At 46.5% G+C, this 24,511-nt stretch overlaps 2 protein-coding genes across 3 annotated transcripts; one reads left to right on the forward strand and one right to left on the reverse strand.

Annotated features, from left to right (window-relative positions):
* Positions 1-2,183: 2,183 nt before the first annotated feature.
* Positions 2,184-7,044, reverse strand: btg4 (B-cell translocation gene 4). 2 transcript variants are annotated; one of them, XM_055936944.1, is made up of 5 exons: positions 6,648-7,044; positions 4,648-4,785; positions 3,814-3,935; positions 2,987-3,114; positions 2,184-2,596 (listed from the first exon to the last, which is right to left on the reverse strand). In XM_055936944.1, exons 1-5 carry the CDS (start codon positions 6,818-6,820, stop codon positions 2,366-2,368), a joined length of 792 nt encoding a protein of 263 aa, XP_055792919.1. In that variant the 5' UTR covers positions 6,821-7,044; the 3' UTR covers positions 2,184-2,365. The 2 variants fall into 2 exon arrangements, with proteins under 2 accessions (XP_055792919.1, XP_055792918.1); XM_055936943.1 differs by having other exon boundaries at positions 2,975-3,114.
* A 2,345-nt stretch (positions 7,045-9,389) lies between these two features.
* On the forward strand, positions 9,390-22,996 carry hoatz (HOATZ cilia and flagella associated protein). Its single transcript, XM_055936945.1, has 5 exons — positions 9,390-9,840; positions 14,643-14,752; positions 21,790-21,849; positions 22,273-22,325; positions 22,480-22,996. Exons 1-5 carry the CDS (start codon positions 9,588-9,590, stop codon positions 22,535-22,537), a joined length of 534 nt encoding a protein of 177 aa, XP_055792920.1. The 5' UTR covers positions 9,390-9,587; the 3' UTR covers positions 22,538-22,996.
* Positions 22,997-24,511: the final 1,515 nt, after the last annotated feature.

The following is a 24,511-nucleotide window of genomic DNA, read 5'->3' on the forward strand; positions in this document are numbered from 1 at the left end:
GAGTCAGCATGGGTTCTGATCCAACACGTACAGCCTACCAGAGTCAGCATGGGTTCCTATCCAGCATGTACAGCCTACCAGAGTCAGCATGGGTTCTGATCCAATATGTACAGCCTACCAGAGTCAGCATGGGTTCTGATCCAACATGTACAGGCTACCAGAGTCAGCATGGGTTCTGATCCAACATGTACAGGCTACCAGAGTCAGCATGGGTTCTGATCCAACATTTACAGCCTAGGCTACCAGAGTCAGCATGGGTTCTGATCCAACATGTAAAGCCTAGGATACCAGAGGCAACATGGTTTCTGATCCAACATGTACAGCCTACCAGAGTCAGTTTGGGTTCTGATCCAATATGTACAGCCTAGGATACCAGAGGCAACATGGTTTCTGATCCAACATGTAAAGCCTAGGATACCAGAGTCAGCATGGGTTCTGATCCAACATGTACAGCCTACCAGAGTCAGCATGGGTTCCTATCCAGCATGTACAGCCTACAAGAGTCAGCATGGGTTCCTATCCAGCATGTACAGCCTACCAGAGTCAGTTTGGGTTCTGATCCAATATGTACAGCCTAGGATACCAGAGGCAACATGGTTTCTGATCCAGCATGTACAGCCTACCAGAGTCAGCATGGGTTCTGATCCAACATGTACAGCCTACCAGAGTCAGCATGGGTTCCTATCCAGCATGTACAGCCTACAAGAGTCAGTTTGGGTTCGAGTCCAATCCATGCCCTTATTCACAAACCCAACCTTTCCTTTCCTGTGTCTGCACTTGAATAATAACGTAACCTTTAAATATACTGAACAGAAACAAACACAAGATGTAAAGTGTTGGTCCCACGTTTCATGAGCTGAAATAAAAGACCCCATACATTTTCCATACGCACAAAAAGCTTATTTCTCACACATTTTGTGAGGATTTCTCATTTGCCAAGATAATCCATCCACCTGACAAGTGTGGCATATCAAGAAGCTGTATGCGGCGGGAAACGCCCGTGTCTTGTCCATTTGTTCAGCCCCAATGCTTTGACTATGTTCGATCCACTGTCGGTAGTCATACGTACTTGACACGACTTTCAAGCCCCAGGATGAAAGTGCCTCTCTCAGCCCAGCTGCAATTATTTCTCCTGTGTGGTCGTCTGGGAAATAAGCTCTGAAGGCATTTGCTTTGCAGCTTCCAGTTTGTCAATGTAATGAATCGCGAGGCTAATGTATGGGTCTGTGGTCCGGCTTGACCGTACGTCTGCAATGGTAGAGAATGCAGCGTTACAGATTTCGTTGACAACTGTCCCGCATTCTGTGTAGAGTTCTGGCAGACATGTTTTGCAGATTCGACTAGGTATCTAGATTTCGAATCAACTTTCTGAAACGGTTCCATGTCTTTCGCTATGTGATACGTAATTGCACTCGTTCTCATCCCACGTCGTGCCGTAGGGAGTACCACTAAGAAATGACACCTTGAGTGATAGCGGAGTGCAGGTCTGGTTTGAAGTCTTGGGACTTGATGCGTGCAGTCTGGTAGATTCGTATTCGCGCACATGCAGGGTTTTCAGGTGGTAAAAACCGCTGGCGTTTCCACCTTTGGCTAGCACAATGCGTCAATTTACTGTTGGTCGAATATCTTGAAGCCAAACGACAAGAGTTCCCCCTTTTTTCAAACAAATTATTCGTCCTACAACTCAGCGTTATTATCCTTGGCGTCAGTGCATGATTTGACACTTGATAATGAAAGGAGTTAAATAAATGTTTGCATGCTTGACTTTGATTAGCAGCCAGATTGAGTGTAACGTCCATGCTTTGTTTTCTTTGCTAAAAAAAGAAGCTTTTAGTAAGAAACTATTTGAATTGGCCCACTAGGCTGGATCACGTGACTGAAATTAACGCGCCTAATTTTATACATTAATTTATATGACCAATATGGCAAAAATCCATATCCTGGCACAACGTCATACCGGTATTCACGTTCATACCGGTATTCACGTTCATACCGGTATACTGCCCACCCCTAGTTGGTTTACTCAAGCTCATTAACCCCACTGAATAATATGGACCAATGTAAACCTGGACACACCCACCCAGTGTTCCTCTGAAAACATTCATCTGAAAGAGGTCCTAGACAATCCCCACTACAAACAGACAACCAGTTTATTAAAACTAAATCAATAATTTTATTCAGGCAATATTTTCCAGTTTAACAAATCACAATAGTTAAGACATAAAATATTTTTTCAATAAAAAAATACTGCAACTTTAAAAATGCTTAAACAGCATTGCTTTAACCATTTTATAATACTTTGACCTTTTTAATATTTTTAAGTGCTCTGGGCTCCAAGCAGCCAGTGGGGTTCTAGGTCGACATTCTAAGAGCGGTTCTTGCTGACCCAGTGGTACTTGTCCTGCCTGGGCCCAGTGAAGGAGGAGGTGGCTCTGTAGGGTTTGAATCCTTTAGGAGGCTGGAACTGGCTGCTGTGCTGCTGGGCAAACAGCCCTCCAGAGGGGGTGCCGTGAGGGTAGCCATCCCCAGGGAAGGCCTTCCTGTTGGAGTAAGCTGCCCAGGCCGGAGGGGGTGGCACTAGAGCGAACTCACTGAACTGGAACAGAGAGAACGAGTCACATCACAACCACATCATTGATGCCTGCCTGGCTCTTACAACACCTGGACCACATCTGTTACTGTACAGTAGACAACTATCATCTAAACCACACACATCCCCAGAGCTCTCAAATTCAACTCTGGACTTTCAGTTTCACTGCATTTTCTCCCCCCTTCATTGTTCCCCTCTAAATTAGGGACTGGTTTAGACCTGGGACACCGGTTGGGTGCACTTATCAGGTAGAACAGAAAACCAGGAGGCTCCGGACCTTGAGTACCCCTGCCCTAGAGCTTTGTCCAGTCCTGGTTTGTTACGTCAGCGCTCTTAACATTAGTTTGTTAGTTACCTGGTAGACACCTCTAGAGCTCCAGTTACCTGGTTAGTTACCTGGTAGACACTGTTGGGGTTGCTGACTGTCGGGATGGTTTTGGGTTTCGGGTTGGGGGCAGGGCAGGGAGCGGATAAGCTGCTGCTACCCATGCTGGTGTCCCCGCCCTCCTCGTCAGAGGAAGAGCCTGATTGGATCAAATCAAAGCATTAAACACTTTTCACAGTAAATGGATTTGATTATCTGGCCTGGGTTATCCCGGTGAGAGGAGCTTGCACCGGGTGAAAAGTTGTTGTATTCGTTTTGGACCAGGGCTGCCTCCCAGGCATGAGCCAGGTGCCCCGTTCAAAGCCCGCGGCGAAGTCGGCTCAAAACAAAAGTGACGTAGCCTAAATTATGTGGATAAGGAGTAGGAGTCTGTTCAAGGGGAAAAGTGATTGGTGTTTATCAAAAGCAGTTTACGATCCCTGCCCTACAGGCTACAGTAAAACATAACTGTAGAACCTTCTAGAACAGTTAATTTGGAACTGCCTTCCAGTGAAAACTAGTTAGAATATATGCATTTTATTCACAATAGATGTTTGTGGACGATGCACCAAGCTGCCATGACGACAACATGACCAAGCTGCCATGACGACAACATGACCAAGCTGCCATGACGACAACATGACCAAGCTGCCATGACGACAACATGACCAAGCTGCGCAGATTACTGTTCAATTTTAGAAGGGCGCTCCTCCATCAGCGCTTTGAGCATTCACATCATGTGCCAAAGACCGCTTCCCGCAGCTCAGCATAATCCAATCCACCCATACATGTTGCAACACATTTGATAATCAGGGTAAGAAAAACAAATATTTATCTGAGAAACAGAAAACCAGCGCACCTGATTGGATGTCGGAGGCGGCCCTCTCCACTGCATTATGTATGCGCCGGGAAAACTCCTTGTCACCCTGGTGACAGCTCTGCAGCTGCATCACACAGAAGGGAACGCTGCGCTCTCCGTACCTACACAGGAAACGCATCACAACATCTTCCTGCCACAACACAGTAAACCCTTTCCCTGGGCTCAAGTTAACAAGCAGAGGGAGGTTCTAGCTGAACCAGACATATACGTTTTTCAAACCTCTCCTCGGGACCCCCCCCAGACTTTTCAGTTTTATTCTAGCCCTGGCTCCACCCTAATGAACATGACCCCGGCAGGCTCCACCCTAATGAACATGACCCCGGCAGGCTCCACCCTAATGAACATGACCCCGGCAGGCTCCACCCTAATGAACATGACCCCGGCAGGCTCCACCCTAATGAACACGACCCCGGCTTCTCAGTTATCCACAAACTGGCGCTGTGGAGCCGAGTAGAACCTTCTGGAACCCTACCCCAACTAGATTGAGTTGTTCTGGAGCGGAGGTTCGGGGGACGGAACATGTACGCCGCAAATTGAGCCAAGAAGCCCAAACAGACATCGTATTTGACAATTTCAAACCTTACATTTGTACATGTTCACATAAGTCCATTTATGAGTTGAAATAGTTGGGTATAGATTTCTTAAAATAGATCATTTTGAGGTGAATTCCAAGTGGGTTTTTACAGTCTGTTATTTATGTCTACATTTAACATGCCAATGGGGCTGAATTTGGCACACCAGTTGACAATCTCTGTTTGAGAGTCTACAGTAAGACATACCAGTACAGTAGTGCCTCAGTACAATAGCACTCACCTGCAGGACACTTCTCCAGGGTCGACCCAGATTGTCATCTCCCGTGGCAACCCCAGGTCCTCGTAACAGACGTCGCTCCGTAAACACGCCCTCTCCAACACCGGGTCCCTCAGCTGAGCTCGGTTCATACGTAGACACCTAACACATGCACAATGGTTATACACACCGGAACACAAAGCCAACGAGACGATCTTGCCTGTGTGGTTACTGACCGGTAGGCCTGTCCCTTGACAGGTGTGTGTGTGTAGTTACTGACTGGTAGGCCTGTCCCTTGACAGGTGTGTGTGTGTAGTTACTGACTGGTAGGCCTGTCCCTTGACAGGTGTGTGTGTGTAGTTACTGACTGGTAGGCCTGTCCCTTGACAGGTGTGTGTGTGTAGTTACTGACTGGTAGGCCTGTCCCTTGACAGGTGTGTGTGTGTGTAGTTACTGACTGGTAGGCCTGTCCCTTGACAGGTGTGTGTGTGTGTAGTTACTGACTGGTAGGCCTGTCCCTTGACAGGTGTGTGTGTGTGTGTAGTTACTGACTGGTAGGCCTGTCCCTTGACAGGTGTGTGTGTGTGTAGTTACTGACTGGTAGGCCTGTCCCTTGACAGGTGTGTGTGTGTGTGTAGTTACTGACTGGTAGGCCTGTCCCTTGACAGGTGTGTGTGTAGTTACTGACTGGTAGGCCTGTCCCTTGACAGGTGTGTGTGTGTAGTTACTGACTGGTAGGCCTGTCCCTTGACAGGTGTGTGTGTGTAGTTACTGACTGGTAGGCCTGTCCCTTGACAGGTGTGTGTGTGTGTGTGTAGTTACTGACTGGTAGGCCTGTCCCTTGACAGGTGTGTGTGTGTGTGTGTAGTTACTGACTGGTAGGCCTGTCCCTTGACAGGTGTGTGTGTGTGTGTGTAGTTACTGACTGGTAGGCCTGTCCCTTGACAGGTGTGTGTGTGTGTGTGTAGTTACTGACTGGTAGGCCTGTCCCTTGACAGGTGTGTGTGTGTGTGTAGTTACTGACTGGTAGGCCTGTCCCTTGACAGGTGTGTGTGTGTGTGTAGTTACTGACTGGTAGGCCTGTCCCTTGACAGGTGTGTGTGTGTGTGTAGTTACTGACTGGTAGGCCTGTCCCTTGACAGGTGTGTGTGTGTGTGTAGTTACTGACTGGTAGGCCTGTCCCTTGACAGGTGTGTGTGTGTGTGTAGTTACTGAATGGTAGGCCTGTCCCTTGACAGGTGTGTGTGTGTGTGTAGTTACTGACTGGTAGGCCTGTCCCTTGACAGGTGTGTGTGTGTGTGTAGTTACTGACTGGTAGGCCTGTCCCTTGACAGGTGTGTGTGTGTGTGTGTAGTTACTGACCGGTAGGCCTGTCCCTTGACAGGTGTGTGTGTGTAGTTACTGACTGGTAGGCCTGTCCCTTGACAGGTGTGTGTGTGTGTAGTTACTGACCGGTAGGCCTGTCCCTTGACAGGGGTGTGTGTGTGTGTAGTTACTGACTGGTAGGCCTGTCCCTTGACAGGTGTGTGTGTGTAGTTACTGACCGGTAGGCCTGTCCCTTGACAGGTGTGTGTGTGTGTGTGTGTGTAGTTACTGACCGGTAGGCCTGTCCCTTGACAGGTGTGTGTGTGTGTGTAGTTACTGACTGGTAGGCCTGTCCCTTGACAAGTGTGTGTGTGTGTGTGTGTAGTTACTGACCGGTAGGCCTGTCCCTTGACAGGTGTGTGTGTGTGTGTGGTTACTGACCGGTAGGCCTGTCCCTTGACAGGTGTGTGTGTGTGGTTACTGACCGGTAGGCCTGTCCCTTGACAGGTGTGTGTGTGTGGTTACTGACCGGTAGGCCTGTCCCTTGACAGGTGTGTGTGTGTGGTTACTGACCGGTAGGCCTGTCCCTTGACAGGTGTGTGTGTGTGTGGTTACTGACCGGCAGGCCTGTCCCTTGACAGGTGTGTGTGTGTGTGTGGTTACTGACCGGTAGGCCTGTCCCTTGACAGGTGTGTGTGTGTGTGTGTGTAGTTACTGACCGGTAGGCCTGTCCCTTGACAGGTGTGTGAGGGTACCAGTGGGTCTTGTAGGTGTCAAACAGGGCTGAGGTGAGGGCAGCAGCAAACCCCTCTCTGCTCTCAGCATCTAAACTACCGTGGCGCTTCGCCAGCCGAGCAACGAAGAACACTGCTGCCGCAATCTCTTCCTTCATTGTTACAACGTCAAACCACCTAACCTTAACACAACCTTGAGCCAACTACCTTACCAACAGACACTACCTAAAGGCTTAATTATACTGCAGCTTTAGAAACCATACGACAAAATGTCCCAATACCTAGCAAACAAATCTGCTTTTTAAATGTTACCGTTTCTCTCTGGACTCTTCTAGATAACAGCCAGTTCGTTCAGGCCAGTTAGCAGCAACTTGAGCCCAGAACAAACCGTTTCTGTATAAGAGCCTGCTGCTAAACACACCTCATCTAAATCAGCTGTGTGTGAGGGAAGAGCACAGGTGATACGAGTTCCAATGTGATTGCAGGTCCTGACTGATTGACAGCAGCCTGAGGTAGTGCCTCTGACAGAAGGAATGCACCACGGAGATGATAACCGGACTCAGTACCATCTCATTCATTAATATGTTAACCAGACTCAGTCCCATCTCATTCATTAATATGGTAACCAGACTCAGTCTCATCTCATTCATTAATATGGTAACCAGACTCAGTCCCGTCTCATTCATTAATATGGTAACCAGACTCAGTCCCATCTCATTCATTAATATGGTAACCAGACTCAGTCCCGTCTCATTCATTAATATGTTAACCAGACTCAGTCCCGTCTCATTCATTAATATGTTAACCAGACTCAGTCCCGTCTCATTCATTAATATGTTAACCAGACTCAGTCCCATCTCATTCATTAATATGTTAACCAGACTCAGTCCCGTCTCATTCATTAATATGTTAACCAGACTCAGTCCCGTCTCATTCATTGATATGTTAACCAGACTCAGTCCCGTCTCATTCATTAATATGTTAACCAGACTCAGTCCCGTCTCATTCATTGATATGGTAACCAGACTCAGTCCCGTCTCATTCATTAATATGTTAACCAGACTCAGTCCCGTCTCATTCATTAATATGTTAACCAGACTCAGTACCGTCTCATTCATTAATATGTTAACCAGACTCAGTCCCGTCTCATTCATTAATATGTTAACCAGACTCAGTCCCGTCTCATTCATTAATATGTTAACCAGACTCAGTCCCATCTCATTCATTAATATGTTAACCAGACTCAGTCCCGTCTCATTCATTAATATGTTAACCAGACTCAGTCCCGTCTCATTCATTAATATGTTAACCAGACTCAGTCCCATCTCATTCATTAATATGTTAACCAGACTCAGTCCCGTCTCATTCATTAATATGTTAACCAGACTCAGTCCCTTCTCATTCATTGATATGTTAACCAGACTCAGTCCCGTCTCATTCATTAATATGTTAACCAGACTCAGTCCCGTCTCATTCATTGATATGGTAACCAGACTCAGTCCCGTCTCATTCATTAATATGTTAACCAGACTCAGTCCCGTCTCATTCATTGATATGGTAACCAGACTCAGTACCATCTCATTCATTGATATGGTAACCAGACTCAGTACAATAGACTGCTCTGTCTGTCAGAACTTCACAGGGACCGCTCTGTCTGTCAGAACTTCACAGGGACCGCTCTGTCTGTCAGAACATTCACAGGTACCGCTCTGTCTGTCAGAACCTTCACAGGTACCGCTCTGTCTGGCAGAACCTTCACAGGTACCGCTCTGTCTGTCAGAACCTTCACAGGTACCGCTCTGTCTGTCAGAACCTTCACAGGTACCGCTCTGTCTGTCAGAACTTCACAGGGACCGCTCTGTCTGTCAGAACCTTCACAGGTACCGCTCTGTCTGTCAGAACCTTCACAGGTACCGCTCTGTCTGTCAGAACCTTCACAGGTACCGCTCTGTCTGTCAGAACCTTCACAGGTACCGCTCTGTCTGTCAGAACTTCACAGGGACCGCTCTGTCTGTCAGAACCTTCACAGGTACCGCTCTGTCTGTCAGAACTTCACAGGGACCGCTCTGTCTGTCAGAACCTTCACAGGTACCGCTCTGTCTGTCAGAACTTCACAGGGACCGCTCTGTCTGTCAGAACCTTCACAGGGACCGCTCTGTCTGTCAGAACCTTCACAGGTACCGCTCTGTCTGTCAGAACCTTCACAGGTACCGCTCTGTCTGTCAGAACCTTCACAGGTACCGCTCTGTCTGTCAGAACCTTCACATGGACAGCTCTGTCTGTACTACTACTACTACTACTACTAGTACTACTGCTAAAAGTCACCTTGTCCGAGAGAGATTTACACGGTTATCAAAACGTCACGCCAGGGTAAGCCGACACGAAACACAGCCCTTATTTGAAGTGTTTCTAGAATCCCCTATGGGAAAAATGAATGGTGGGAAAACAATTGGAACTATTTCCCTGTTTGACTGCCAGATTGTATGAGTATTATGACTCGTCCACTCATCTTACCACTAGTCTACGGGGCGGACAGAGCTGTCTAAACACACTGCAATTACTAACCATTCTGCCAACATAACATATTTTATTCCACGTTCTAATATGTTATTCTGTTTCAGGCACACGCACACACTATAATAGTGTTACATGTATTCCCCCCTCATTCCTTATGCAACACACACTCACCTGGCAGATAAACGGTGCTTTTGCTGGTGTCCCCCTGGAGCGTCCTGTCGCCTTGGTAACAGACGCGCTCTCCACACTTCCGGGTTGCCAAAAACGAAACATTTTCACATTGTATCATCTCTCCATTTAGCTAGCTAGCAATATCAATGTTCGTCTGTGGCTCGGTTACTTTATAATATTGATGATTCGGTGATATCCGCTCTGTTGTTGGTTGGTAAAAACACACTGGCTATCGTAATGTGTGAGTCAGAGCTGCGGGCTGGGGTAACGGAGGAGGAGAGGAGAGAGGCAGAGCAGTTAGAGACAGAGTTGGATAAATACTTTTTCACCGTGTTTGACGGCTCGTCTCCAGAAGACGTGTCTCACGCCAAGCAGCTGTGGACCTCTCTGTCACTGCTGCCTCCGCTAGAGTCCCGCCTGGTCAACGCAGACATCCGCCAGAGGCTGCCAATAGCCCCGACAAACCACGATGAGACACTTCTGGTAGTCGGTAAGGTAACGTTAGTCCGGCCAAACCATGCGAGGCACACTGCTCGGTTCACATGCTGTCACGCTTATTTCTGACGCAATATTTTTTTTCCTTATGAGATATTTAGTTATACTATTACAGGACTGTGTATTGTTTATCATATGCAGCCTCCTGTGATTTACCTCCTGGATAGTCTATGTCAGTGGTTCCCAAACATGGGGTCGGGACCACATGAGGTCCCCTGGAAATATTTAATCTTATCATCAAACAAAGTAAGAACGTTTCTTTCCTCAAATGGGTATAGAATAAAACATTGGAGTGTCAACTAAGAACCTTTTGCATGATTACAATGAGCTTTAATGTCATTGTTATGTGTTGGGAGTGCGGGAACTAATATTGCGTGGAAATGAACACACAGCTTTAACTTGGGAATTAACCATTTCATTTCGAGACACCAGTGCCTGCATTTACAGCCCTGCATTTCTAGTCTCAATTTGAGGTCATGTGCCAAAACAATTAAATAACCTTTTATTTTTCCTTTTTAGACACCAATGCTGCTCTCAAACCATCTTCTTCTGTATACAGCCCTACCTTAAATATCAAAGTCATGAAGACATCAATATGTGTGTGTGTGTGTGTGTGTGTGTGTGTGTGTGTGTGTGTGTGTGTGTGTGTGTGTTCAGGGTTTGGGTAGGTTATTTTCTTTGCCGTTATTAGTTACCTGTCACCAACAAAAAGGTAAACAATAGGCCTGTAGCAAACGCAGCATATGGCATTCATTTTTCACATGTGAATATCACTTTTCAGTAGTGGTCAAAGTATGCCTGTCACGGTGTGGGCGTAGCTGGTGCATTGGAAGTCAGGCGCAGGAGAGCAGAGATGAGCGGACAAGGCCCTTTACTGAGGCAATATATGAATAGAACGCGACCACGTCATAAAACAAATGCCCTCAGAACAAGTGAGGCAGCACTAAGTACAAAAATAACAAAGTACAAAGTACAGGCTGTCAAAAGGTACGGGTGTAAAATAAAACCCGGCGCAAACCAGCCGGAAGAGTGCCAAACCTGACAATAAACTATTTCACACACAGACATGGGGGTTAAATACACGACAAGTAATGAGGGAAATGTAAACCAGGTGTGTGGGAAAACAAGACAAAACAAATGGAAAATGAAAGGTGGATCGGCGATGGCTAGAAGACCGTCGACGTCGCCCGCCGAACGCCGCCCGAACAAGGAGAGGAACCGACTTCGGCGGAAGTCGTGACAATACCATTCCATGAGCACAGCATTTATTTTTCATAAGCATTTCGCTACACTCGCAATAACATCTGCTCTAATCATGTGTATGTGACCAGTAAAATTGTATTTTATTTGTCCAAAATTGTACTCAGTAATGCAATTTTTTATTACCCAAACTCAGTAACGTAATCTGATTACATTCAGTTACTTTTAGATTACTTTCCCCTGAAGAGACATTAGAAGAAAATAAAAATGTATGTTACCAGTTACCAGATGTTACGACATCTATTACAGAATAAATCCATGTTAAAGTTTACATAGCTGGCCATATATGGATGTAAAATGTTACTTTATGGGTTGGTTATGTAAGCTTCTTCTAACCCATTGCTTCCTACTACATATAATAATACAATTAAATAAAAAATCATAAAAAATCATACAATGTGATTTTCTGGATTTTTTTTCCTAATTTTGTCTGTCATAGTTGAAGTGTACCTATAATGAAAATTACAGGCCTCTCTCATCTTTTTAAGTGGGAGAACTTGCACAATTGGTGGCTGACTAAATACTTTTTTGCCCCACTGTATATAGCCCTTCTTACATCAGCTGATATCTCAAAGTGCTGTACAGAAACACAGCCTAAAACCCCAAACAGCAAGCAATGCAGGTGTAGAAGCACGGTGGCTAGGAAAAACTCCCTAGAAAGGCCAAAACCTAGGAAGAAACCTAGAGAGGAACCAGGCTATGAGGGGTGGCCAGTCCTCTTCTGGCTGTGCCGGGTGGAGATTATAACAGAACATGGCCAAGATGTTCAAATGTTCATAAATGACCAGCATGGTCAAATAATAATAATCACAGTAGTTGTCGAGGGTGCAGCAAGTCAGCACCTCAGGAGTAAATGTCAGTTGGCTTTTCATAGCCGATCATTGAGAGTATCTCTACCGCTCCTGCGGTCTCTAGAGAGTTGAAAACAGCAGGTCTGGGACAGGTAGCATGTCTGGTGAACAGGTCAGGGTTCCATAGCCGCAGGCAGAACAGTTGAAACTAGAGCAGCAGCGCGGCCAGGTGGACTGGTGACAGCAAGGATTCATCATGCCAGGTAGTCCTGAGGCATGGTCCTAGGGCTCTGTTCCTCCGAGAGAGAGAAAGAAAGAGAGAAAGAGAGAATTAGAGAGAGCATACTTAAATTCACACAGGACACCAGATAAGACAGGAGAAGTACTCCAGATATAACAGACTGACCCTTGCCCCCCGACACATCAACTACTGCAGCATAAATACTGGAGGCTGAGACAGGAGGGATCAGGAGACACTGTGGCCCAATCCGATGATACCCCCGGACAGGGCCAAACAGGAATGATATAACCCCACCCACTTTTCCAAAGCACAGCCCCCGCACCACTAGAGGGATATCTTCAACCACCAACTTACCATCCTGAGACAAGGCTGAGTATAGCCCACAAAGATCTCCGCCACAGCACAAACCAAGGGGGGGCGCCAACACAGACAGGAAGATCACGTCAGTGACTCAACCCACTCAAGTGACGCACCCCTCCTAGGGACGGCATGAAAGAGCACCAGTAAGCCAGTGACTCAGCCCCTGTAATAAGGTTAGAGGCAGAGAATCCCATTGGAGAGAGGGGAACCGCCCAGGCAGAGACAGCAAGGGCGGTTCGTTGCTCCAGAGCCTTTCCGTTCACCTTCACACTCCTGGGCCAGACTACACTCAATCATATGACCTACTGAAGAGATAAGTCTTCAGTAAAGACTTAAAAGTTGAGACCGAGTCTGCGTCTCTCACATGGGTAGGCAGACCATCCCATAAAAATGGAGCTCTATAGGAGAAAGCCCTGTGTAACGCTCTGGGTGTCGGGGGGTGTGAAGTCAAGCGCAGGAACAACAGACAGTTCAAATATGGTGCTTTGAATGCACAACTGGCAAACAATGTCCACACGAAGGACAAAAAACCCAGTCCAAAATACAATTGATGAAACGAAACAAACAAACGTTCATCTACTCCCGAATCTAACATACAGCTGAACAATCCCGCACAAAGAACCGTACGGGCTGGCCCCACTAATTATAAATCACCTCAACACAGGTGTAACAAATAAACACCCGTGTGGCTCAGTTGGTAGAGCATGGCGCTTGCAACGCCAGGGTTGTGGGTTCAATTCCCACGGGGGGACCAGGGTTCAATTCCCACGGGGGGACCAGGATGAATATGTATGAACTTTCCAATTTGTAAGTCTCTCTGGATAAGAGCGTCTGGTAAATGACGTAAATGTAAATGTAAACACATAAGGAGGGGGAGGAAAAAGAGTCAGTGGCAGCTAGTAGGCCGGTGACGACGACCGCCGAGCGCCACCCGAACGGGAAGGGGAGTCACCTTCGGTCGGAGTCGTGACACCCTGCCTCAAGCTGTTTGCTTAGAAATTCTAGGGACAATTAGGAGGCCTGCGTCTTGTGACCGTAGCGTACGTGTAGGTATGTACGGCAGGACCAAATCGGAAAGATAGGTTGGAGCATGCCCATGTAATGCTTTGCAAGTTAACAGTAAAACCTTGAAATCAGCCCTTGCTTTAACAGGAAGCCAGTGTAGGGAGGCTAGCACTGGAGTGATATGATCACATTTTTTGGTTCTAGTCAGGATTCTAGCAGCCGTATTTAGCACTAACTGAAGTTTATTTAGTGCTTTATCCGGGAGGCTAGAAAGTAGAGCATTGCAGTAGTCTAACCTGGACGTAACAAAAGCATGGATACATTTTTCTGCATCACTTTTGGACAGAAAGTTTCAGATTTTTGCAATGTTACGTAGATGGAAAAAAGCTGTCCTTGAAACAGTCTTGATATGTTCGTTAAAAGAAAGATCAGGGTCAAGAGTAACGCCGAGGTCCTTCACAGTTTTATTTGAGACGACTTTACAAAGTAATCATCTAGTTTTTCTAAAGTATCTGTAATCTGATTACAATATTTTTGCTGTAACATAACGGATTACAGTTACCGTTTTTTTTGTAATCCCTTACATTGTAATCATTGTAATCCCTTACATTGTAATCCCTCAAATTGTAATCCCTCACATTGTAATCATTGTAATCCCTTACAATGTAATCCCTTACATTGTAATCCCTCACATTGTAATCCCTTACATTGTAATCCCTTACATTGTAATCCCATACATTGTAATCCCTTACATTGTAATCCCTTACATTGTAATCCCATACATTGTAATCCCATACATTGTAATCCCATACATTGTAATCCCTTACATTGTAATCCCTTACATTGTAATCCCTTACATTGTAATCCCATACATTGTAATCCCATACATTGTAATCCCTTACATTGTAATCCCTTACATTGTAATCCCATACATTGTAATCCCATACATTGTAATCCCATACATTGTAATCCCTTACATTGTAATCCCATACATTGTAATCCCATACATTGTAATCCCTTACATTGTAATCCCTTACATTGTAATCCCATACATTGTAATCCCATACATTGTAATCCCATACATTGTAATCCCTTACATTGTAATCCTTTACTCTCTAACCCCGTGTGTGTTTGAAACAGGAGAGAGGCTGCAGGAGGCTCGCCATCAGAAGCAGAGACAGGAGGACAGGCTGCAGGAGGCTCGCCATCAGAAGCAGAGACAGGAAGAGAGACAGAGATACATGGACATGGTGAGAGGAAACGACCCGGAGTGTGTGCGTTAGAGTAGAGGTGGTAGTGACCAGTGATATAGTGGTGTCCTGATGGTCCATCCATCTGATGTATAGACCTTTAACTGATTACACAGAGAGAGAGAGAGGGGGGATGGTGAATTAATTGAATGAAAGCTTGTCTTGGGTATCTCATACTGTCTCAAGACACACAACCGCGCACACACACACACACACACTCACACACACACACACACACACACACACACACACACACACACACACACACACACACACACACACACACACACACACACACACACACACACACACACACACACACACACACACACACACACACACACACACACACACGTGCCCACACAGCATATTCCTAATGGTCTATCAGCCAGTGAAAGACCGGCTCTCTCTCTGTCTCCCTACTGTAAATCAACCTTATAGCCTGTTTACTAATTACTGCTGCACACACTTCAACATTGCTGTGTGTGTGTGTGTGTGTGTGTGTGTGTGTGTGTGTGTGTGTGTGTGTGTGTGTGTGTGTGTGTGTGTGTGTGTGTGTGTGTGTGTGTGTGTGTGAGGGGCAGGGCTGGGAACCGGTTAATAACATTATTTTACGTTCCAGGCATTTTTTTCCAGTCCCACAAGAAACGCAACAAAGCGTCTTTGCGAAGCCCTTACTGTCACTCAGAAACGTATTCCAATGTCTGTCTGCCTGCCAGTTGAACTTCTTTTCCAGTGTCTGTGTGTGTGTCGGCTACCTGCCCCTCCCCCCTCCGTAGCATAGTCTAATGTAGCCCCTCCCCCCTCCGTAGCATAGTCTAATGTAGCCCCCCCCCCCCTCCGTAGCATAGTCTACTGTAGCCCCTCCCCCCTCCGTAGCATAGTCTAATGTAGCCCCTCCCCCCTCCGAAGCATAGTCTACTGTAGCCCCTCCCCCCTCCGAAGCATAGTCTACTGTAGCCCCTCCCCCCTCCGTAGCATAGTCTACTGTAGCCCCTCCCCCCTTCGTAGCATAGTCTACTGTAGCCCCTCCCCCCTCCGTAGCATAGTCTAATGTAGCCCCCCCCCCCCCCCTCCGTAGCATAGTCTAATGTAGCCCCCCCCCTCCGAAGTGTAGTATACTGTAGCCCCTCCCCCCTCCGTAGCATAGTCTAATGTAGCCCCCCCCCTCCGAAGTGTAGTATACTGTAGCCCCTCCCCCCTCCGTAGCATAGTCTAATGTAGCCCCCCCCCCCCCCCCCTCCGTAGCATAGTCTACTGTAGCCCCTCCCCCCTCCGTAGCATAGTCTAATGTAGCCCCCCCCCCCTCCCCCTCCGTAGCATAGTCTAATGTAGCCCCCCCCTCCGAAGTGTAGTCTAATGTAGCCCCTCCCCCCTCCGTAGCATAGTCTAATGTAGCCCCCCCCCCCCGTAGCATAGTCTACTGTAGCCCCTCCCCCCTCCGTAGCATAGTCTAATGTAGCCCCCCCCCCTCCGTAGCATAGTCTACTGTAGCCCCTCCCCCCTCCGTAGCATAGTCTAATGTAGCCCCCCCCTCCGAAGTGTAGTCTAATGTAGCCCCTCCCCCCTCCGTAGCATAGTCTAATGTAGCCCCCCCCTCCGTAGCATAGTCTACTGTAGCCCCTCCCCCCTCCGTAGCATAGTCTAATGTAGCCCAACCCCCTCCGTAGCATAGTCTACTGTAGCCCCTCCCCCCTCCGTAGCATAGTCTAATGTAGCCCCCCCCCCCTCCGTTGCATAGTCTAATGTAGCCCCCCCCCCCCCTCCGAAGTGTAGTCTAATGTAGCCCCTCCCCCCTCCGAAGTGTAGTCTACTGTAGCCCCTCCCCCCTCCGTAGCATAGTCTACTGTAGCCCCCCCCCCCTCCGAAGTGTAGTCTAATGTAGCCCCTCCCCCCTCCGAAGTGCAGTCTAATGTAGCCCCTCCCCCCTCCGTAGCGTAGTCTAATGTAGCCCCCCCCCCCCTCCGTAGCATAGTCTACTGTAGCCCCTCCCCCTCCGTAGCATTGTCTAATGTAGCCCCCCCTCTACTGTAGCCCCTCCCCCCTCCGTAGCATAGTCTAATGTAGCTTCCCCCCTCCGAAGTGTAGTCTAATGTAGCCCCCCCCCTCCGAAGTGTAGTCTACTGTAGCCCCTCCCTCTACTGTAGCCCCTCCCCCCTCCGTAACATAGTCTAATGTAGCCCCTCCCCCCTCCGAAGTGTAGTCTACTGTAGCCCCCCCCCTCCGTAGCATAGTCTACTGTAGCCCCTCCCCCCTCCGTAGCATAGTCTACTGTAGCCCCTCCCCCCTCCGTAGCATAGTCTACTGTAGCCCCTCCCCCCTCCGTAGCATAGTCTAATGTAGCCCCTCCCTCTACTGTAGCCCCTCCCCCCTCCGTAACATAGTCTAATGTAGCCCCCCCCTCCGAAGTGTAGTCTACTGTAGCCCCTCCCCCCTCCGTAGCATAGTCTAATGTAGCCCCCCCCCCCCTCCGTAGCATAGTCTAATGTAGCCCCCCCCTCTACTGTAGCCCCTCCCCCCTCCGTAGCATAGTCTAATGTAGCCCCCCCCCCCCCCCCCTCCGTAGCATAGTCTAATGTAGGCTCCCCCCCTCCGTAGCATAGTCTAATGTAGCCCCCCTCCCCCTCCGTAGCATAGTCTAATGTAGCCCCCCCCCCCCCGAAGTGTAGTCTAATGTAGCCCCTCCCCCCTCCGAAGTGTAGTCTACTGTAGCCCCTCCCCCCTCCGTAGCATAGTCTAATGTAGCCCCCCCTCTACTGTAGCCCCTCCCCCCTCCGTAGCATAGTCTAATGTAGCCCCTCCCCCCTCCGAAGCGTAGTCTACTGTAGCCCCTCCCCCCTCCGTAGCATTGTCTAATGTAGCCCCTCCCCCCTTCGTAGCATAGTCTATTGTAGCCCCTCCCCCCTCCGTAGCATAGTCTAATGTAGCCCCTCTCCCCTCCTTAAGCATAGTCTCTTGTAGCCCCTCCCCCCTTCGTAGCATAGTCTAATGTAGCCCCTCCCCCCTCTGTATCATTGTCTAATGTAGCCCCTCCCCCCTTCGTAGCATAGTCTAATGTAGCCCCTCCCCCCTCCGTAGCATTGTCTAATGTAGCCCCTCCCCCCTCCGTAGCATTGTCTAATGTAGCCCCTCCCCCCTTCGTAGCATAGTCTACTGTAGCCCCTCCCCCCTCCGTCTCTTGTAGCCCCTCCCCCCTCCGTCTCTTGTAGCCCCTCCCCCCTCCGTCTCTTTTAGCCCCTCCCCCCTTCGTAGCATAGTATACTGTAGCCCCTCCCCCCTCCGTCTCTTGTAGCCCCTCCCCCCTTCGTAGCATAGTCTACTGTAGCCACTGGTGTTTCAGGCCTGATTCAGAAATTAGGGAGAGAGATTTTTAATTCTGAAAAAATATATTAAAAATGTCAATGCTAGTTAACTTCTTGAGAATACAGGGGGTGCTGTTTTCACATTAGCATAATTGCCTCTACAGATAAAACTGCCTCTTATTCAATTATTGCTGTTACTATATGCATATAACCATATGCCATTGGATAGAAAACAAGCTATGGTTTCTAAAACCGTTCCAATTTTGTCTCTGAGTCAAACACAGGTCATTTCACAGCACTTTCCCTGAGCCAGAAAAAGATTGCAAGATGTGTATGCTCGCTTCAAAGCTCTGCCTATATATGGTCACGCGACCTATGAGCCGAAACACACTTCCTTCTTCTTCCTCTGGGTGTCTGGAAGACGTCAGAGGAGAAATTTTTTGTTTATCTTGTACTGACGTGAAATAAGACCTATTTCTTTAGCGTGACCGACAACTTCCGGTTTCCTGAGATGCGCGTTTAGAGAAGCCATTGACTTTTGTTATGCTGACGTTACGGATGAAAACTATCTCCGTGTCAAAGTTTGTTTGATACATGTGACCATATCACCGTAATGTATGTTTTTTCAATATAGTTTAATCAGATTATTAGAATTTTTTCGGGAGTTTTGCCGTGTTCCGTTCTTTGAGTTTTTTAACTTTGGACAGAGCCGTGCTAGTCGACCAGTACCCAGGCTAAATGAAGAGGGGAAGTTGCCATTGTGAATGGATTGAACGACTCATCAGGACTAAGGACACCTTGATCAACATTCTGATGAAAGACCAGCAATAGTAAGACCCAATTTACGATGTTATTTCATATATCTGTCGTGCATGTGAACTGGTCGCGCGCGTCCAGCTGGTTCTGGCTGGCCTGGTTATGCTAATTTAGCGCTACATTTTGTTTTCGCTATAAAACATTTAAAAAATCTGAAATATTGTTTGGATTCACCAGATGTTGGGCTTTCAATGTCTGTACGCTGTGTATTTTTTCTGAAATGTTTTAAGACAAGTAATTAGTTATATAACGTTGGTCTCTGTAATTGTTCTAGCTGCATCAGCACTATATCAGATTGCAGCTGCAATGTAGAACTGTGATTTATACCTGAAAAATGCACATTTAAAAAAAAAAAACTATGCTATACCATAAATATGTTATCAGACTGTCATCTTAAGAATTTTTTTATTGGTTAGTGGCTATCAATATCTTAGTTTAGCCGAATTGGTGATAGCACCTGATGGAGTAAGAAACTGTTGGAGTAAGAAAATGGTGTCATTTTGCTAACGTGTTTAGCTAATAGATTTACATATTGTGTCTTCCCTGTAAAACATTTAAAAAATCTGAAATGGTGGTTTTATTCACAAGATCTGTGTCTTTCATTGGGTGTCTTGGACTTGTGATTTAATGATATTTAGATGCTACTATTTAATTGTGACGCTATGCTAGCGATGCTAATCAGTGTGTGGGGGGGGGGGGGGGGGGTGCTCCCGGATCCGGGTTAGGTACTCTGTAGAGGTTAATGGAAGCCTCTCCAACATAATCCAGGTAGAAGCAGGAATTCCCCAGGGCAGCTGTTTAGGCCCCTTGCTGTTTTCAATCTTTACTAATGACATGCCACTGGCTTTGGGTAAGTGTGTCTATGTAATCGGATGATTCAACACTTTACACGTCAGCTACTACAGCGAGTGAAATCACTGCATCACTTAACAAAGAGCTGCAGTTAGTTTCAGAATGAGTGGCAAGGAATAAGTTAGCCCTAAATATTTCTAAAACTAAAAGCATTGTATTTGGGACAAATCATTCACTAAACTTCAACTACATCTCATAATGAGTAATGTGGAAATTGAGGTGACTAAAGTGCTTGGAGTAACCCTGGATTGTAAACTGTCTTGGTCAAAAACATATTGACGTAACAGTAGCTAAAATGGGGAGAAGTTTGTCCATAATTAAGCCCTACTCTGCCTTTTAAACAAGACTATCAACAAGGCAGGTCCTACAGGTCCTAGTTTTGTCTCAAACGGATATCAGTTCAGTCGTGTGGTCATGTGCCACAAAGAGGGACTTGGGGAAATTGCAGTTGTCTCAGAACAGGGCAGCACGGCTGGCCCTTAAAGTACACAGAAAGCTAACGTTAATAATATGCATGTAAATCTCTCCTGGCTCAAAGTAAAAGAGAGATCACTTCATCAAACTGGTTCAGAGCTTTATTTTTGTTACGTTACAGCCTTATTGTAAAATTAGATTAAATAGGGTTTTCCCCTCATCAATCTACACACAATACCCCAAATGACAAAGCAAGAACAGGTTTTTAGACATCTTTTGCAAATGTATTACAAATTTAAAAAACTGAAATATCACATTTACATACACTACCGTTCAAACGTTTGGGGTCACTTAGAAATGTCCTTGTTTTTGAAAGAATAGCATTTTTTTTTGTACATTGAAATAACATCAAATTGATCAGAAATACAGTGTAGACATTGTTAATGTTGTAAATGACTATTGTAGCTGGAAACGGCTGTTTTTTAATGGAATATCTACATAGGCGTACAGAGGCCCATTATCAGCAACCATCACTCCTGTGTTCCAATGGCACGTTGTGTTAGCTAATCCAAGTTTATCATTTTAATTGATCATTAGAAAACCCTTTTGCAGTTATGTTAGCACAGCTGAAAACTGTTGTCCAGATTAAAGAAGCAATAAAACTGGCCTTCTTTAGACTAGTTGAGTATCTGGAGCATCAGCATTTGTGGTTCGATTACAGGCTCAAAATGGTCAGAAACAAAGACCTTTCTTCTGAAACTCGTCAGTCTATTCTTGTTCTGAGAAATTAAGGCTACTCCATGCGAGAAATTGCCAAGAAACTGAAAATCTCGTACAACGCTGTGTACTACTCCTTTCACAGAACAGCGCAAACTGGCTCTAACCAGAATAGAAAGAGGAGTGGGAGGCCCCGGTGCACAACTGAGCAAGAGGACAAGTACATTAGAGTGTCTAGTTTGTGAAACAGACTCCTCACAAGTCCTCAGCTGGCAGCTTCATTAAATAGTACCCTGCAAAACACCAGTCTCAACGTCAACAGTGAAGAGGCGACTCCGGGATGCCGGGATGAGTTCCTCTGTCCAGTGTCTGTGTTCTTTTGCCCATCTTAATCTTTTATTTTTAATTGGCCAGTCTGAGATATGGCTTTTTCTTTGCATCTCATGGTCTGACAAGCATCGCTCTAGTTCTTTCACTGCAGATGTAGGAAGATGAGGTGGATTGAGACACATCGAAAGCATCAAAACCATCTCCAGCTTAAACTGACAGATTTATTTATTATGCTCATTAGATTTTCGCGGAGGGTTGTCGACCTTGGGGGTTCAACACTATTATTGCAAACAGAGTCCATGCAACTTATTATGTGAATTGTTTTGCACATTTTTGCTCCTGGACTTATTTAGTCTTGCTATAACAAAAGGAGTTTAATACTTATTGAGTAATTTCAGCTTTACATTTTTTATGAAAAATGTAAAAAACAACAACATTATTCTATTTAGAAAATATGGGGTGTGTAGACCAGTGACAAAACAAATCTAAATTTAATCAATTTTCAATTCAGGCTTTAACAACAAATGTAGGAAAAAGTGAAGGTGTGAGAATACTTCCTGAAGGCGATGTAGTTCCCTTTTTACCCCTGAGGTGTGTGTGTTGTAGGCCAGACAGAGAGAGGAGACCATCAACATGCTACATCAACAGAGGAAGAAGAGGATACAGGTGAAACACACACACACACACAGTGTGGTATTACTATACTTGTGAGGACTTTTTGGCGACCAACAATTGATTCCCATTCAAAATCCTATTTTCCAAACCCTAAACCTAACCTTAAACCTAACCCTAATTCTAACCCTAACCCCCTAAGCCTAAAATATATATATTTTTTCTTGGTTTACTATTCTTGTGAGGACTTTTATAGAATAACACTAAAGTACACACACATGAACACACTGCCACAACGTACAGCACATGTGATCACTGAATGTTCAGGTCACATGACCCTGTTTGCCTGCTGGGTGCAAAGCTTAGGGCTCCAGACAGAATAACATAAACCTCCCTGTATGTGTATTTGTCTTTGTGTGTCCGTGTGTGTCCGTGTATGTCTCTGTATGTGTGTGTGTGTTTGTGTGTATGTGACAGAGGGAAACAGTCTCGCTCCTCTACAAGCCCAGACAGAGGGACAGGAGTGAGAGGTACGTGACACTGTGTGTGTGTGTTTGTGTGTGTTTCGCTGAAGCTGCAGAGTAAATCAGTGTGTGTGTGTGTGTGTGTGTGTGTGTGTGTGTGTGTGTGTGTGTGTGTGTGTGTGTGTGTGTGTGTGTGTGTGTGTGTGTGTGTGTGTGACAGGCTGGCTCTTAACCCCCCAGAGGAAACAGACGTGGAGGAGGTCCGAAGGCTTCAGTAACACACGGACCTCGGTGTCAGTACAGAAGCAGGTGGATCCTGCAGGAGTTGATGTTTTAATTACAATGACTTCCTGTTTTTATAAAGTCTGTCTGTATGATTAACTGGGGGGAAATATTTTCCTTTTTTGTATAAAGGAGATGTTATCTTTAAGAGAGAGGGATGTCCGTTCTTTAAATTGTCCGTTGTTTAAAAGAGCGGGATGTCAAAAGTTTGGACACTACAGACGTTTTCATGAGAAGACCGATTGTCGGGATGTCTCGTGGTCTACCGCTGTAGGTAGGCCACCTTTCACTGCAGATGAGGCAGTCCAACATAGACGGATGTGGTGGAGTGAGACTCAGCCCATGAAAAAACAGATATCTCTAGCTCTAACTTACGAAAATGTCTGTCGTTCTCTGTTTCTCTGTCTGTCCATCTGGCAATTCAATTCAATAAATGCTTTGCCACTGTTACCAAAGCATTGTCTATGAAGTATAGTGTTTGAGCAACTATAAAAATATACACTACATGACCAAAAGTATCTGGACACCTGCTAGGTGAACATCTCATTCCAAATCATGGGCATTAATATGGAGTTGGTCCCCCCTTTGCTGCTATAACAGCCTCCACTCTTCTGGGAAGGCTTTCCTCTAGATGTTGGAACATTGCTGCTATAACAACCTCCACTCTTCTGGGAAGGCTTTCCACTAGATGTTGGAACATTGCTGCTATAACAGCCTCCACTCTTCTGGGAAGGCTTTCCACTAGATGTTGGAACATTGCTGCTATAACAGCCTCCACTCTTCTGGGAAGGCTTTCCACTAGATGTTGGAACATTGCTGCTATAACAACCTCCACTCTTCTGGGAAGGCTTTCCACTAGATGTTGGAACATTGCTGCTATAACAGCCTCCACTCTTCTGGGAAGGCTTTCCACTAGATGTTGGAACATTGCTGCTATAACAGCCTCCACTCTTCTGGGAAGTCATTCCACTAGATGTTGGAACATTGCTGCGGGGACTTGCTCCCATTCAGCTACAAGAGCATTAGTGAGGTCGGGCACTGATGTTTGGTGATTAGGCCTGGCTCTCAGTCGGCGATCCAATTCATCCCGAAGGTGTTCGCTGGGGTGGAGGTCAGGGCTCTGTGCTGGCCAGTCAAGTTCTTTCACACAGATCTCGACAAACTATTTCTCTATGGACCTCGCTTTGTGCACTGTCATGCTGAAACAAGAAAGGGCCCCAAACTGAAGCACAGAATTGTCTAGAATGTCATTGTATGTTGTAGCGATAAGATGTCCCTTCACTGGAACTAAGGGGCCCGAACTATGAAAAACAGCCCCAGACCTTTATTCCTCCTCCACCAAACTTTACAGTTGGCACTATGTATTGGGGCAGGTAGCGTTCTCCTGGCATCCCCCAAACCCAGATTCGTCCGTCGGACTGCCAGATGGTGAAGCGGGATTCATCACCTCAGAGAATGTGTTTCCACTGCTTCAGAGTCCAATGGCAGTGAGCTTTACACCACTCCAGCAGGGCAGAAATTTGACAAACTGACTTTTGACGCAGGTATTCCCAAACTGGGGTATGGGGGTACGCGCAATGCCGTCGAGGGTACGCCACATAAAAATGTGATTCACTGTGAGAAAAAAAAAGTGAGACATTGTGGAGTGGTAACGCGCGTGCAAGCAGTTGCTCTTGACGCTACTTGGGTAGAACTGCAGCATCCACCGAGAGGCTCTTGCTGCCAAGGGAATGCCTGACAGCTTGGGTACACTGCAGCATCCACCGAGAGGCTCTTGCTGCCAAGGGAATGCCTGACAGCTTGGGTACACTGCAGCATCCACCCAGAGGCTCTTGCTGCCAAGGGAATGCCTGACAGCTTGAAAGACGTTTTGGACAGTTCAGTGAAAATGGTTAACTTTGTTAAAGCATGGCACCCTGGACTCTCGTGTATTTTATGAGCTGCAATGATATGAACAGCGGCCACGTAAC

The sequence above is a fragment of the Salvelinus fontinalis genome, chromosome 10 (assembly GCF_029448725.1).
Source record: "Salvelinus fontinalis isolate EN_2023a chromosome 10, ASM2944872v1, whole genome shotgun sequence".
In the NCBI taxonomy this organism is placed as follows: domain Eukaryota; kingdom Metazoa; phylum Chordata; class Actinopteri; order Salmoniformes; family Salmonidae; genus Salvelinus; species Salvelinus fontinalis.